General features: G+C 36.9%; 1 protein-coding gene across 1 annotated transcript; it reads left to right on the top strand.

Moving 5' to 3' along the window:
- The first annotated feature begins 5,060 nt into the window (after nt 1-5,060).
- LOC140230551 (uncharacterized) lies at nt 5,061-15,086 on the top strand. The gene is made up of 16 exons (XM_072310696.1): nt 5,061-5,067; nt 5,770-5,793; nt 6,701-6,739; nt 7,196-7,303; nt 7,720-7,830; nt 7,986-8,099; nt 8,559-8,669; nt 9,159-9,269; nt 9,989-10,099; nt 10,661-10,771; nt 11,397-11,520; nt 11,850-12,019; nt 12,458-12,752; nt 13,344-13,417; nt 13,878-14,139; nt 14,993-15,086. Coding segments are annotated over exons 1-16 (1,773 nt in total). The 3' UTR covers nt 14,994-15,086.
- Nucleotides 15,087-15,914: the final 828 nt, after the last annotated feature.

Below are 15,914 nucleotides of genomic sequence, written 5' to 3'. Positions count from 1 at the left end.
ATAGTGACATCTCCTCACATTTTAGGCTTAATTGCAACATTTTTTACATGGTAGGATGTTTTGGAATACAACTGATGTACACATATATGTATCAATTAATGTGATATCTTGGACAGTTTTAAGATTACTGCTCCCAAAGGTAAGCTGTACATTCAAATATCATCGGGGTATTGGCACTCGGGGGTCAAGATGAATGGACTGCTGCTGTGACTCTATTATCTCTTGAACCTCCTTGGTCCAAGGAAACGATCGGCGGAGTGAAAGGGCAGCGACTCCCTTACATCCTTTTGTTCATGCAATATGACCAACAAACTTGAGTATGATTTCACATCGGATCCCATCATTAGGCACGCAATTTGCATCATTATACAAATAAAGCTTTAATCAATGTGTAAACTCACGCTACTATATCTGTTACGGTTATATCAAAACTAAAATTATTTCAATAGAATCTAATTAATTGTCCATGTTTTGTCGTGATTTTTTTTTTTTTAGGTATCACTTTGTTTATTTGTTGTTGGTTTTGTTTGATATAAATCACAATAATCCCGGATAACTGTTTCCTTTTGTTGGTTTGTCTGTTGCGCTCTACTGTCGATATCTTATAAACGGCTGCTGAATAATGAGTATTCTTCTTTGGCCCATTACAATGACGTATACGAAACAATTTTTATAATCTTTATATTACGCATTATGTTATCATAAAATCATCATTCTATTTTCCCCAAAAGGATACCGTATTTTTCTTTACACACGATTACACTTTGCTTTTTAGGATTCATTTTCTGCTGTGAATAACGGGATTGTGTATTGCAATATCAGATAAAAGCTATATAAAAACACCTTCACGGGAGAACATTTCTTTGACTGCATAAGCACCACAAAATAACATCATGTGAAACTAGAATTACTATTATATTGTATAAACGAACTTGAGACAGGAAGGGACAGAGTAATTATACCAGTAATATCACCGCTATTTAAAAAAAAAAATCAAGTCTGCTTACTGTGAATTTAGTGTAGGTCCTAATTGTACGTCGTGAGCTCATGATCAGCGTATTTTGGCTCACTCTCTTCATGTAAAGAAATTAATTGGATGTCCATATTCATGTGTAGAGCTATCTAGTGAATCCAGTACTGTGTTTTGCGCAATCTAACGGAGTTAAAACGGCAAGATTCGTTATTTCTTAGTCTGGATTGTTAATTGTTCATCATATATCAGTGTAAAGCTCAAGACTTCCTAACAGCCCAGCGCGCTTTGAGTGTTTCAGGATTATAGGCGATGGTCAACCATTGAATAGAAGTGAGCAATTGCGATGACGTCGTTTAACACAACAAACCTTCAAACCTGTTACAATTCATTTATTAAACTCCTTTATTTTACTTCAACATAACGGCCTATACAACACGTTTTCATCGCTCACGGGGTACGATCAAGAATTGCAACATCAAATCCTCCTCGAATACAAAATGTTATTACTTTATTAGAATTGAGGGAAAATTGACAAGACGTTTGGACATTTAGCAAACAAAAACAAAAGTAAATCGGTCATTCTTCAATCGACGCTTGTCATTCTCACCCAACAGGTGGCTGTGAAAATCAACAAGAGCATGAGAACCCTAACAGTTGATTGTGACAAGCAAAGAAAGGACACGAAGACGTGCACGTGTCTGTGTGTGTCTTTATGACGTACTATGTCTAGTTGTGCGCGATGCGCAATGTTGAGTTTAGTTTCGAAATCATTGCAAAAGACTTGAAAACCAATAATGCTAACAAAAGTGACAGATTTGAATGATTTATAAGCTAAATAGGTAATCTTTCTTTTCTTTGACAGATGGTACCTCTTAGGATTGATTTCATCGGAAACCTTTCATCTTGAGGAATCGTCCTTAACGTTTTAATTAAAAAGAATGAAGGAAGCAATCAGATTCTGTATCGAGAGCCAACAAACCGTCATCTGCGCGCATTCTCACACTCCTTTCATTCAATTTGTATATATAGTCGAAGATTTCAGCGCAGAAATCATCCTGCCTTGTACTCCAGAGGTCGGTAAGTATTTGGGTCTTTCTTTGGTTCTTGCTACTTTGAATTGTTGGTTCTCTACTGTTTTGGGAAGGACTTGGAGGAATGGACACCGTGAAAGAAAGAATTTGCATTGGTCTACAAGCGACAAAGAGAGGAATACTTTCCATCATATTCATCGTTAAAGGGATAGTACAGTATTGGTAGAGATGAGAATTGGGCTTTTAATTTTTTGCAAGATACCAAGAAAACATTTATGATACAGCACAGAGCATACCATTTTAAGAGGAATTCAAAGTTTATTTGATGAAAATAGGGTTTGGAATGACTGAAACATCCAAAAACAAAGTAAAACAAAGCGATCGTAATAAATTGTGGGTCACACACTTTATTAGAATCGCTCTTTTTTGGATATCTCAGACATTTCAATACCAATTTTCATCAAATATGTTGAACTCCTCATAGAATTACATGCTCTTTCATATTTCATAAGAGGTTTGTCATTATCTCACCAAAAAATGTTAGAAACCTAAAGTTAGGTCTCAACCAAGACTATACGACCCCTTTAAATTTTCTGATTATTCCTGTAAGTGATCGAAGCATTGATGCTATTACCATAGACAAAATTTATAGAGTAGTGTAGAAATTTGGCATTGGAATTTACAGAGTTTTACACGTCTAGTGCTGCTTTATCAAATTCACGTGAATAATCACATGAATTATGTGATCACGTACTTGTTCGACGCCATATACGGCATTGGGATTCATTATCAAATGTCATGTTCCTATCATCTGCTGTTAGCAAAGCAGAACAATGGTATTAGTTGCTAAAGCTCACAAAAGTGGTTGTATTTCTTTGGCTTATACTTCTTGTAGTACAAACGAAGATTTAATTTTGTGTATACGTTTACAGTGTACCAGGCGCAGCACTCCTGATATCTTTCTCCGCAGTAGAAGAACCACTGTCAAACAACACCAACCATGAAGTGGTTACTATCCTTCGGTGTTCTCCTCATTGCAACCAGCGTGATGGTTGGTAAGCAACGGGAAAACAATGAGAGAACCTTCATCTTATTTAAGTTTCACTCTAGCATTGCCATCACTAACCTCTTTGCATTTCACATACATTGTGAAGAGAATTTCGAAGTAACGGTTTTAAGAGAGTTAAATGGAATGCAAAATTTAGCAATCTGTTTTGTTATTGAACTGTGGGTAGCCATACCTAAAATGAAAAGAACAATAAAACACCGAAGTAGCAAGTAAAATCAGATTGACCTTATAGAATGAGAAAAGTTACATTGGGAACATTATCTATAATAATTATGTAAAAAAACCAAACTAACCAAAACCAAAAACAACACAATGCGTATACAAGTATTTTTGTTGTTGTTGTCATAGTTTTACAATTTGTTTGTATGTTTGTTTTGGTCTGATGCATTTGCAATTAAGCACTATTTTCCAAAACAGCAAGCATACAAACTGCTTGGTATATGTCTCATACGGTTTTACCGCTCTTGTGTGTCATATTGTAATTCACTGGTAGAACTGATGATGAAAAAAGTCGCGTATTATCCGACGAGCTGTTTTTATTCCATAATTTTTCATTTGATTTATCAGAGGGAGTGTGTGACATCTACCAAACCAACAACATTCAGATCGACTTCTGTAACTTCGCCCAGATCATCACAAGCATTGTCCCTGGACTTGTTTCTTCCAGTCAACTCAGCAAGTTTATTTAACATACCTAGTTTGCCACGTTGTTTTTTTTTCTTTTACATTTCATTGAATCACTGAGATATCAAGAAGGTGCGTGACTCAGTGACTGGATGTAAGATCCGGAAACTCAAAAACTTTTAACATGGTTATCTCAAACTGATTATATAACAAACCTCTTTCTTGTAGGAGATGGATTCAGTTTTTAAAAAGAGAACAATAGTTTTTCTGCATATTAGCATTCACCATAATTTACCCCTGCTTCAATCAGTGATTTTGGCAGTAATCGTGATATAAATGGGGTCAAACTAAAATCTACTCTGCAAGATGGCGCAAGATACAAATTGAACAAAATGGTATTCATCGTATTCATATAAGTTTTTGTCATGATATCTTACGTGTGTGATACCTTTTTTTTCTATAAGAACACATTTGCTAGATTAAAAAAAGAAATATATATATAAATATACATATATTTATGTGTATATATATATCATGTGGACTTTTCTGATGTAAACCTAAGCATTGTGTAAATCAGTACTTTATGAGATAGTGACATAGGCCAATCCCGACGTTGAAGCAAATAAACATGAAAAAGGAAAACTCATTTTCCTTCCCATGTTTAAGTAAATGCCATACTCAAAGGCTAATTTTAGAAAGAAACACACTTGTCTTTTTTTTTTCAAAATTTCGACTCCTGTAAAGGTAACAAATATTGCATAAAGAAAATGACGCGTGACCTTTATTTAGGACAGCGTTATGATTTTGTGTAGTAAGTTGTAAAATTGTATGTTCAAAAGATTTTGCCAGAGGTTTATCACTCACCTTATCATTCATTCCAGACCAATGCATTGCCAATCTCAACAAAGACCTCTGCAGCCCAGGTAAAATTAGATCTAGCTATTTTTATATTCTAATTGTCATCTTTGTGGGTAGATTTATGAAACATAATCTCATTGAGTGCTGATGGCGAGTTTATTTGCCAAGTAAAATCACGCAACGAAATAGTGCATGATCATTATTCTTTTTCGCGTCAGGTTAAATCTTCCAAATCGTGAAAAACGAAAACAACCAGGCCATGACATTCCATTTATATGTATTCTTGCCATTCTTCACTCTTTCAGTGCACGTTTACCACAACTCATTAGTATAAGATTAGTGCTAATATCAATTAATTATTTCACAGTGATACCTGCTAGCTGCTTATGGTACATAATTTATCAAATACTAACTACACTCCGAGGTACTCTACTGTCATACAATGAATTATGGACGAAATTGGACGAAATTAAAGCTCAGTGGGATACTCCAAACCCTAAAAATTATGACGGGTATGAGACAGAAAACGAAACAAAACCCAAACACGAAATATTGACTGAAATTCATGTTTTCTCCCTCATTTTATCCTAATTCACAGTCCTGGATTGCAGTAACTCCGGTATGTACTCTCTCTCTCTCTCTCTCTCTCTCTTTCAGAGGATTCTTTATTTCCCTGCATGACTTTGAAAACAACCTCCTGAATCAATATAAACTCTTCAGAATTTACATTTCTCTAATAATTTTAAACCTGCAAATGTTTTATATGTAATTGATTCCACCGAGAAACGTTAACATTATCATGCAGGTGTAGTATGAGACCAACTACAAAACAATATAAGTTTATTCTTGCTTGAATAGCATTAAAATTTGAAGAAAAAATACTTAAAAATGACGCATGAAAGTGGTATACGCTCTTTCTTACCATGTTATATTTCTTGTGATGATTTTGTGTGCAAGATTCGTTATAAAGCTCAGACGAAAATATATCACGGATGGCTGGCAAAGTTTGATAAATGGATGTGTTCTATAACCACAAGAACATAAGATTAATTACTATGAGAACAGATTCGAATACATCATAGAAGACAATCAACTGATGATTATAAAAATAAAATAGTACTCTGATGTCATCACTACACTATCTAGAGTCAATGTTATAGTTAAACAGAAATATCATCATGATTCTGGCACTGTGTTTTAATGATTCTTTCCAGATACCCTAATCCAGGATGCCCTCGGTGAGATACTTGCTCAGATCTCTATGTTGGCGAGTTATTACCTCTGAGAAATATAGTTGTTGAGCGGGATAAGAAAGAAAGCTTTCAAAATACACACTGTCATTGTATCATAATTGTATTATCAATGATTCAGTAAAAATCTATGCTAGTCATTCAAAGTGACATATTCTTGCATGAAAAGGAATTTCGACATCCGTAAAGAGTCTTAAGAAGTTTTTAACGTATTAATAACGTAGATTGTGCTTGTTGCTTTGATGTATAAGCAGAATGTTCATCGCGATGCATGAAGCCAAAGTAAATAAAAAAAAAAATCATCAACCGTTCTCTGCTTTTGGCACGAGGGTGCATGAGACACGATTGCAGACTGTGCAGGTTGTTCTTCGTTACTACTGACTACTATTAAAATTATTATATCGCGTCTTCATAGTTTCATAATTCCCCTAATCTGATTTATCACGGGACCTGCGACTGCACAAGATTGCTTTTAGCAGGCTCCATCATATTTCTCGCATTATGACCATAGCTCAACTCTGATGTAAACAGACCTTGTGTTTATACCAAGACAAACTATTGTACATTCCGGTGAAGTTTCATCTAATCATATTTTGTGTAATTTTCGTATTGCATAATTATACTTTTTGTTCTATTTGTGAGAAATATGAAAATAGATTAATATTGAAAAATTGAAATTTTCTGTCACCGTAGCAAAAACATGTGAATTATAGTGATCGAAACTGCTTTTGACAGTGCTTGATGAGTTGAAATTTAAAGCTTAAAATTTTCTTTACATTATGTTGGTATCCTGTGCGAGAAAGATTGGTATATACTTTAAAACTGCATTGACTTGTAACCTTTTCACAGTGTAATACTCAGTAGCTACTGTGTGTTTACTTGTTTTATTGTGCAGCTCTTCTCGACAACATCATAAACGACAACCAGTGCATTGGTAAGTATTATGCATGCACTTGTAAATTTGCTACTTTAGATCTTGATATTAAAAGTGGCAATGTGCGTGCTGTATACGAAATTCTGAAATGCGCCACTTCCAAGTAAACTTCTGAGGAATGATAAGTTGATGAAAAATAAAGGTGTCGTTTTGCTGTTGTTGTTGTTGTTGAACGCCCCGTATGCCTTGTGTAGATGCCTTCTGGAATATTCTCCTGTAATCATTCAGTTTCTATCAACTCTCTGACACCGTGAACATGAAGGATGCAATTTGTTCCGAAGAGATCGACGGGCTTGATGAGGAATATTCTCATGTTACCTTCACCATTATAAATTCACTGGAACTTTATTTTACCCTTCACCTCAGAGCTTTCTTTTACTCTCTGATAAACAGTTATTCCTTTTTGTACTGATTTATCCTTTTTCTTTCATGATTTACATTCTTACATTGCAACAGATCCCTGTTCCTCCAACCCGTGCGTACAAGGGACGTGTATTCGAATCACCTCCCAGGAATACCAGTGCTCTTGTGATTCTGGTTACGGTGGATTCAACTGTGACGTTGGTTAGGATTTTGCCTTTCTTTTTCTTTTGTTTTAAACCGTTATTGGTGAAATTAGCACTTATTGTTAGAGTTGAAGTGAGTTGTATCTCTATCAAAAATTGAGATCTTCCCAGCCCCTAAAATGACAGAATTTGTTTTCAACGTAAAGTAATAATAATAATAAAAAACTTTAATTTGTTTATTTAGAAATAGCATTTTCCCCTGGCTTATTTATTCATCATTATCATCAGCGTTAATATACATTCTATGTCATTAAACAAAATTTTTCTGAAACGAATTTCACAATCACGACAAAGTAATTTTCTACCACATTAAATCTAGTTACTCTTTATTATGATAAAAACAACACCTAACGACTAGCCCAGACCCCGATTCGGGATTGCACTTCACAAAATATATTTTCTCTTTTCCCCCAGATATCGACGAGTGTGCCTCTAACCCCTGTGTAAACGGACTCTGCGTAGACGTGGTTGGCGGCTTTCAGTGTACATGCGACGCCGGTTTTGGAGGAGAGAGATGTGACACAGGTAACTGACGATTTGCGTAAAAATGCCTTAAAACTCTTATCATTTCTGATGCTTTCAGAGACTAGATGTAAGCATTAAGAAGTCTCATTCTTATTTCTGCTGCCTCTATATTTATACTCCTTTCATTGCTACTCTTTTTGTTTTCTTGCCTCAAGATATTGATGAGTGTCTGTCTAACCCGTGTGCGAATAACGGCGTCTGCCAGGATCAAATCAACGGTTACACTTGCCAGTGTGTTCCTGGGTTTGATGGACTCAACTGTGATAATGGTGAGGATACAATTCAGATTTACCTCAGCCTTCGACTCTAGGTTTAGGTATATAGTCCTCTAGCTAACTCATGAGAACAATCAGTATAGTTAGTAAGTGAGTGATAAGAATAGATGGACTTTCATGTGACATCGTTCCAGAATATACGTTACGACACGAAAATGACGACTGCTTAAGCTTGGAATCCCCCAAACCAATAACCTCTTTCAAAATAGATAGAAAAGGACGGTACGATTCAATTCTAATTACTGTGGTACATCATTGCATAATCCATTGAAGAGCTAATGGCCTTGTATACATAACCTGTTGTGGTGTACAAGCTTCGATATATGCTGCTGGTTTCTTTCTTGCTCTTAGGTTGTCATTTTTTTGATATACTTCTTATGATTGTTCTTGCTGAGAGATTTGCAACTTCTTCTATTAATAACGAATCTTTCCTTTCTGTTTTCATTATCCAAGATATTGATGAGTGTCTGTCCAACCCGTGTGTGAACGGCGTCTGTCTGGATCAAGTCAACGGTTATGCATGCCAGTGTACTCCTGGGTATGACGGAGTCAACTGTGATAACGGTAGGAATATGCTTGAGATTTTCCTAATCCTCAATCCTCCGTTATAAGTTAAGTTCTGAAAGCGATAATTAGTGAGATCAATCATAAGGTAATACAATAAACTCCATCTAAGAACAATAGGTGGCGTTGCTTGTGAAACAGTTTTCAAGGTGAAAATCCTGGGATGACTTGGATATGACATAGAAGTTTAACGTTCATAAAGGATGTATATCACATCCTAAGATGTCTTTTTCAAGCAAGTGTTCAAACCTCCACAAAATTGAAATGTTCTCCAACTTTAGAAGTAACAAATATCGAGGATCAGGATCTACATGCAAGAGATGGATGCAATCTTCAATATTTGATAATTACTCCGGAGTTATCATCATACGTGAAATTTTAAGGTACAAAAACTTTGACCTACACACGCTTCTGCTTTTTTTTTTCCTGGCAACTTATTTTTTTTTTTAAATTTCCTTGTCTTTACCATCGCTATGATCTTTTGCCAAGATATTGACGAGTGCCTGTCGAACCCATGTGTGAATGGCGTCTGCCAGAATCACATCAATAATTACACCTGCCTTTGTGATTCCGGTTTCCACGGACGTCACTGTGATTACGGTAATGAGGTTTTGCATATCTTTATCTCATACAGCTTAATAGTATGGTAATTGTAAACGTATAAGGGCGTGTTTACATCAAACATGATAACGGCACGATCCGGTTATTTACTATGGTGCGCCAAAAGAAATTGCATGTCTGGTTCTGTTAACCCCCCAGTAATTCGGTATAAAATCACCCAAAATGTTATTCTTATGTCAAATCAAAAGCAACAAAATTACCAGTTAAGATTAATTTTGTACCAAAATTATTAGCAGGGAAGTGATATTGTAACATAACCAGACACAGTTCCCTTTGGCGCATCATAGCAAAAAACAGGACCGTTGCCATTACCGTGCTCGGTGTAAACGGCTTGAACGGGCTTTAACTGTATTATGGGGCATAATATCAGATTCAAATTCTTATCGAACATCGGGCAAGATTGAATGACATTGAAATAACAACATCATGGAGACATCATGATGAGCATAATCTGTAATATGTCTTTAAAAAATCATGATTCTTTTTTTTTTCTGTTTCAAGAAATGTGAACACACCATCGATGAAAATTAAAGCAGCAAAAAAAAACAAAACAAAACAAAACAAAACAAAACAAAACAAACGAAACGAGCAAAAAAAATCCAACATTAAAAATCGCAAACAAGGGAAAAAAGGGAAAAAACCAGAAAAAATCACACCAACAACATCAAATTATGTATTTTTTCTCTGTCTATCTATAGATATAAATGAGTGTGAATCCAGTCCCTGTGTGAATGGATATTGCACAGACTTGATCAACGGTTTCCAATGTCAGTGCGATGCAGGATTCGACGGTGATAGGTGTGAAATTGGTAAGTTTATTCACCGGTGCACCGACCATTTCCGAGTCTAAATCAGTTTACATTATTATGGCAGCCAAGATGTGCATTTCCTAAATGTTCTTTACTTGCTAGCGGCTTTGTAGTTGATTACGCTTTACTTTTTGCATTCCTTTATACTTTTAGCCTAAAATATGAACTTGCAATTTTAACCTCATGGAATATAATAGCAGTTTGTTCTCAAAAGCAAACATACTACAGGCACAGACTGACAGATTCCATCGACAAATACTCGTCACTTATACTAGCCCGTAAAAGGGATGGTATAGTTTTGGTTGAGACTGGGGCGTCAGGTTTCCAACTAATAGGGAAAATGATAATCCGGATATACGCATCGGACTTGATTGGAAACCAGGGACTTTTGTTAATGGGTCTAGAGCACTTTTCACTCGTACAAAAATCAGTCACTGTATTGAAAAAGACCGTTCGTGGAAGCGAAATGTACGGAATAAAAGTGGTAATACAGAACTTAACGATGAACATGCGAGGTCTCTATATTGACACGAGGCTATTAATTTTGCTCTCTGTTTCCAGACATTGACGATTGTGCTTCAAATCCATGTGTGAATGGACAATGTGTGGACTTTGTAGACTACTTCCAATGTGAGTGCGACGTGGGTTACAGCGGAGAAAGATGTGACATGGGTAAGTTCAGCTCCTTGAATTATACGAAAATTTCGATAAATAGGCAAATTATTGCTGAATACTCTGATGTCTTCCGGATATATATCTCTAATTTTTCGTTGTTTGTTTTTGAGTAATAAGAAGCATTTTCATTTCTGAGAGTTACGAGAACATTACGAGAAAGGGACAAAATATTACACTAATAAGTATGATGGGTGGAAATACTTGTTATTGAGCACGTTCAAACTCAATTGTGATTTCAAAATTAACTTGTGTACATCAAAATTAACTTGTGTATAATTATTGTATATAATTTCTTTGTTTATTTGATGGAAGTGAAAATAAATTTGAATCTTTGAATCTTTGAAACAGAGTTTCTGTAACACCACATAGGCCTATCATGTTCAAAAATCCTTGGAAATGATTATTAAGAGACAACTTTTCGTCTGTTTTTGTTTCTTTTAAGCTCAGCATTGTAAAAAGGCAAAAATTTTATGATGATCTCCATGATGATATTATTGAAGAGAAATGAATTGCAAAACGTGTATAACGTGTCCGGCAGTTGGTATAGTGTTTATTTATACCGCGTGGTTTATATCTTTCACTGATCAATCTACGTTACGGCTTCATCTCGTGACCCAAACAGTTGAGGGAAGCGGATCCGAGTGCTACGTGGAGGACGATGGATCGGATTATCGGGGTACAATTGCCTTGACCAAAAGTGGATATTTCTGCCAGAACTGGGCCAACACCCACCCTCAGCGCGTCAGGTGAGCTTAGCAGGGATTGCTCGGAAGACGTTAATATTATTCACTCCCCCCCCCCCCCCCCCGAAGAAGAAGAAGAAGAAGAAGAAGAAGAAGAAGAAGAAACTTATTTCAAATGAAGACTAGCATACATTTTGAGTATTTGTTCTTGAGATGCATTTCCGCATTTTTCCAATGAAACAACAAAGATTGTAACACTTCACAATATCAGAGGAAAATCTGTGGTATACATCTACATAAAAGCCTACCTTTAATCTTTCACGTTAATTTGCTGGAGTAAGTGTTCTGTCAAGTCAACTGCAAATATTTACATTTTCTCCCTATCGATGCAGCGACTTCGATCATTTCCTCTTCCACGACCACGAGAATTACTGCCGTAACTACCCCGGGAGCGGCAGGACGGCCCCTTGGTGCTACACCACCGTTGAGGAAGTTGAATGGGAGTATTGCCTATTAATACCACAGAAAAGTGACGTTTGCACAAACAAGCCTGCCATACCTGGTAATATCGTCAACCTTACATACATTTTAACCACTGAAATGCTGACAGATTGATAAGGGATGTAACAGGTGTAGATAAATAACACTGTGACAGCAGTAACGACAACAACGCAAAGTCATAATACAGCTAATCAAAACTATTCTTTTACTGATTTATTTCTGAGATCAATTTCAAGTTTTCAATACATTTTGTGCATGTATTTCCAAAATACTGTCGAACAGCTTTTTTTTTTTTTTTTTAAATGAATCCCTGTGCTAACAAGTTACCTATCATTCCCAAAGAGGAGAATGTCAATGCAAAGTGTTACAAAAAACAACAACACCAAAACCCCACTTTGTCACTGACGATGCTAAAATATTGCCAACTATTATTGACTATGATAAGACACAGATGATCCGTTGTTGAGTGAAATGACACTCTTGCTGTTGGCCTTCCCAGATTTTGACACCCTGGTCGCCGAGTTCGCAGCTATTACTGACTACGATCGCGCAGAGTGCTACACCGACGACACTGGTCTGGACTACACAGGATACGTCGATGTGACTATCGAGGGGTACAAATGCCAGCGATGGGACGTTAACTACCCCCAGAAGAGAAGTGGAAAAGCTAAAAAGGCCAAACCCCGTTTTGACCATCTCCGCTTCGGCAGCCACAACTACTGCAGGAACATGGGCAGCGCTCCCGACGGAACAGCGACGGGTCCTTGGTGTTGGATTGCTGATACCACAGCAGGGTGAGAACCACCGGTGTAAATACTTGGTTAACCCACTTACACGTGACTTAACCCGTTGCCTACCAAAACTTGAATGATGTTTGAACTTCTCGGCTGCATCTTGATATTATACGCCGTGGATATCACTAGTATCCAGTAAAACTCTGTTGAAGGGACATCGCCGAAGACTGCATCTTGTCCGAGGTCTAAATAAATGACGTGTCCAACCTAACACGAGTGTTCATGTCTTTCGGATGCTAATAATGCAAACACCATGTTGCAAGCAAAGATGACGTGGTAAATTAATGCGAAAGTAAGAAGGAAGTAGGATAAGGGTATACTTTGCCCTTGCAAAAGACAGTTAAGCATTTCATTTAGTTCGACCTTCTTTTCTGAATCGTTGTGTTGATAGAATTGCAAAAGTTGTATGGGGCCTACATCATTAATGTTGAGAACAGAATAAACAATAAAATTACATAGAGTGGATAATGTTGCGGCCTGAATTTTAACTTCGTGGTAACCGGAATTTCGTTATAACCGTGTTCGTTATAACCGTGTTCGTTATAACGGGAGTGCACTGTACGTCATACTTTCCTCTCTCTCATATTACAGGAAAAGTTGGGATTACTGTGACACTGGCCGGTACAAGAATGATTCCTGTGATGGGAAGGGGACTGCTGTGTCACGTGAGTTTTTAGATGATATTATATCCAGATACATCCGTAGATAGGACATGTATATACCTTACAGCATATTTGCTGACAAAACATGTGATACTAACGTCATTCGACACAACTTTATTTAAAGTCCGCGTTTAATCACGCCACTTGTTCTTCATCCAACTCAGAACCACTAGCTGAATTTTTTAACGATTTTTGGTAAATGATTGTCTCGCCTTTCGGTACGATGGGCTGAATCGCCATTCATCGTTCTGGAATTCAATGCAGTCGACTTAAAAATGTCCAAATTCTCTGCGATAAGACCATCTGTATGAACTTTCTTCTGAAAACTAGGACTTTGTTCTCTGGAAAGAGAAGCTTACATTATTTATTTACACTGTTACCAGTTGTTTTCTCAATTCATAATGATGATAAAGAATGAAAAGAGATATTATTGCAAGTGATTATTGTTTTCTCTCTCTTGCAGAGTTGCGATATGGCGTGTATCCAGAGTGCTACCTACTTGGGTCGGGTACTGACTATGCAGGAGACTTGTCAATCACTGAAACAGGAGAAACGTGTCAGTACTGGGCCGATCTCAGCAACAGCTATGCCCAAACCTTCGGCGACCAGGAGAACAAGTGCCGTAATGTTGACGGGAGCGCCCTATCTCGAGTCTTCTGCTACGTCAACAATGCCAAACAGACATGCGCAGTGAAAGACTACTACGACGGTTGCTTCATCCGTTAGTGAGTACTCAACACCATCACATCCCTTCATTTCGTTTGGAATCATCATAGAAGCTTAGTGCTGACGAGAGATTATCTACCACCTTATACTTATAATTAACCCATGAAAAAAAAATCACAGCCGTCTTTAGGACAATAACGTTGCGAATGCAAATTCAGTTCTGGATATCATGAATGAGGTTAGAATAAAATAGATTGAAGACATTATGAGATGTGGTGAAAGAGGTCATTTCAAAAGGTCCTTCGCAGTCATTAATAAAATCAAAAGACAAAAGCACATCAATGAGTAGACCGATTGTACTTGTCTCTTCTCGTTGGGTTTCTCATTTATCTTGGTGTTGAGCATGTTACATGCACCAATAGCGTTAGATAAGAAGCGCAACAAAAAAGAGACAGATCTAATGCCATAGGTCTAATCCATGACACACCATGAGTGTAATAGACAGGTAGGGGAACCCTTAAATTTCGCTTAGAAATATCAGTTTCGTATTTTCAAACTTCAATGAACGCAGGATATGAAGAGTTTCATCGCAAAATTAGTTAACTCCATTCGTGTTGATTTCAGATATTTGTGATTAAAGCTGCTAAAAACAGCAAAAGAAAATATGAGATATTTCAAATCAAAACCTCAAGAATATCCCTTGTTATGTAGCAAGTGAAATATCAAAGTTTTATTTTACTCTATAGCGCTCAACCCGTTTGCGAGAAATCTGTTCATATGTCTTTACCCATCCGGGAAATTGCGTGATGAGTATGTAATGGCTGTCTTAACAGTACGGATTGTTAAATCAATCGACAATTCTGGATGACTCGTGAAACTCGTCTTCATGTTTTTCTCCATGTTGTCCTACAGAATATACACATGCTCTTCGATTGCTGCTGACGTCATACATTTGACCACGCCCTTGATTCCAGTCATCTCACCGAAAATCCACCATCTACCAGTCCTGTCCAAACTGTTTTGCATGTACCACCTCGCGGTAATATCAACTGAAGTATCACCCCACCTCTATTAAACACAAACTTTGACTGCCGCTGCTATATGAATGTGGTCGCTCTTATATTCGACTCTATAGAACTCCATTTGCATTTCTTTTTGTTATTGTGTCATGAATATATTATCACAAAATTAGAAATATTAATTTAAGCATACGACTGAAGAGACCATATTGAGTGATGTTAATCGATATGTTCAACAAACTCAGTGTAATTGTCAGACTTGACACACGATGGTTGGCACATCTTAAAGCTAGTGTTCTTGACTCTGGAAATATAATAAGTAAACAGCACCCTCTGCCGCTTTGATTTCATTTAACGTCAGCTGACAGTGGCTTGTCGTGATTCAGCCTTGAAACTTGGCAGGCAGTTATACTTTTCTGTCTTACTAATTGATGGGTTACCATTATTAGAATGAGTGTTTATAATTTGAGGTAAATAAAGAACGACTGGGTGTATCCTTCGAATAATACTCCCGCCCTTTCAAGTTGAACAAGTTTAAAATGATTTTCAATTAGTGGTATAGCTGATTCTCTTCTCCCCCCTCAAAAAACACTGTTGTATTAGATATCTATTATCATCAGGTGTCTCTGTTTCTTGTTTTCCATTCGGTGAGAATAGACTGGAATAAATCACGTATTATCAAAGTCAGTTCGTCTGTTTGTCTTCCATAGCACTTTATGGTGTGTTTCGAAAAATGTATGGAGAGTGGTCATAGGTCACTAGCAGGACGGGAAAGATGATACTTCAATAAATGTAAGAGGTTGTTGAGACAATGA

The sequence above is a fragment of the Diadema setosum genome, chromosome 7 (assembly GCF_964275005.1).
Source record: "Diadema setosum chromosome 7, eeDiaSeto1, whole genome shotgun sequence".
NCBI classification, from domain to species: Eukaryota; Metazoa; Echinodermata; class Echinoidea; order Diadematoida; family Diadematidae; genus Diadema; species Diadema setosum.
The sequence above is the reverse complement of the archived record's forward strand: the minus strand, read 5'-3'. Positions and strand labels throughout refer to the sequence as shown.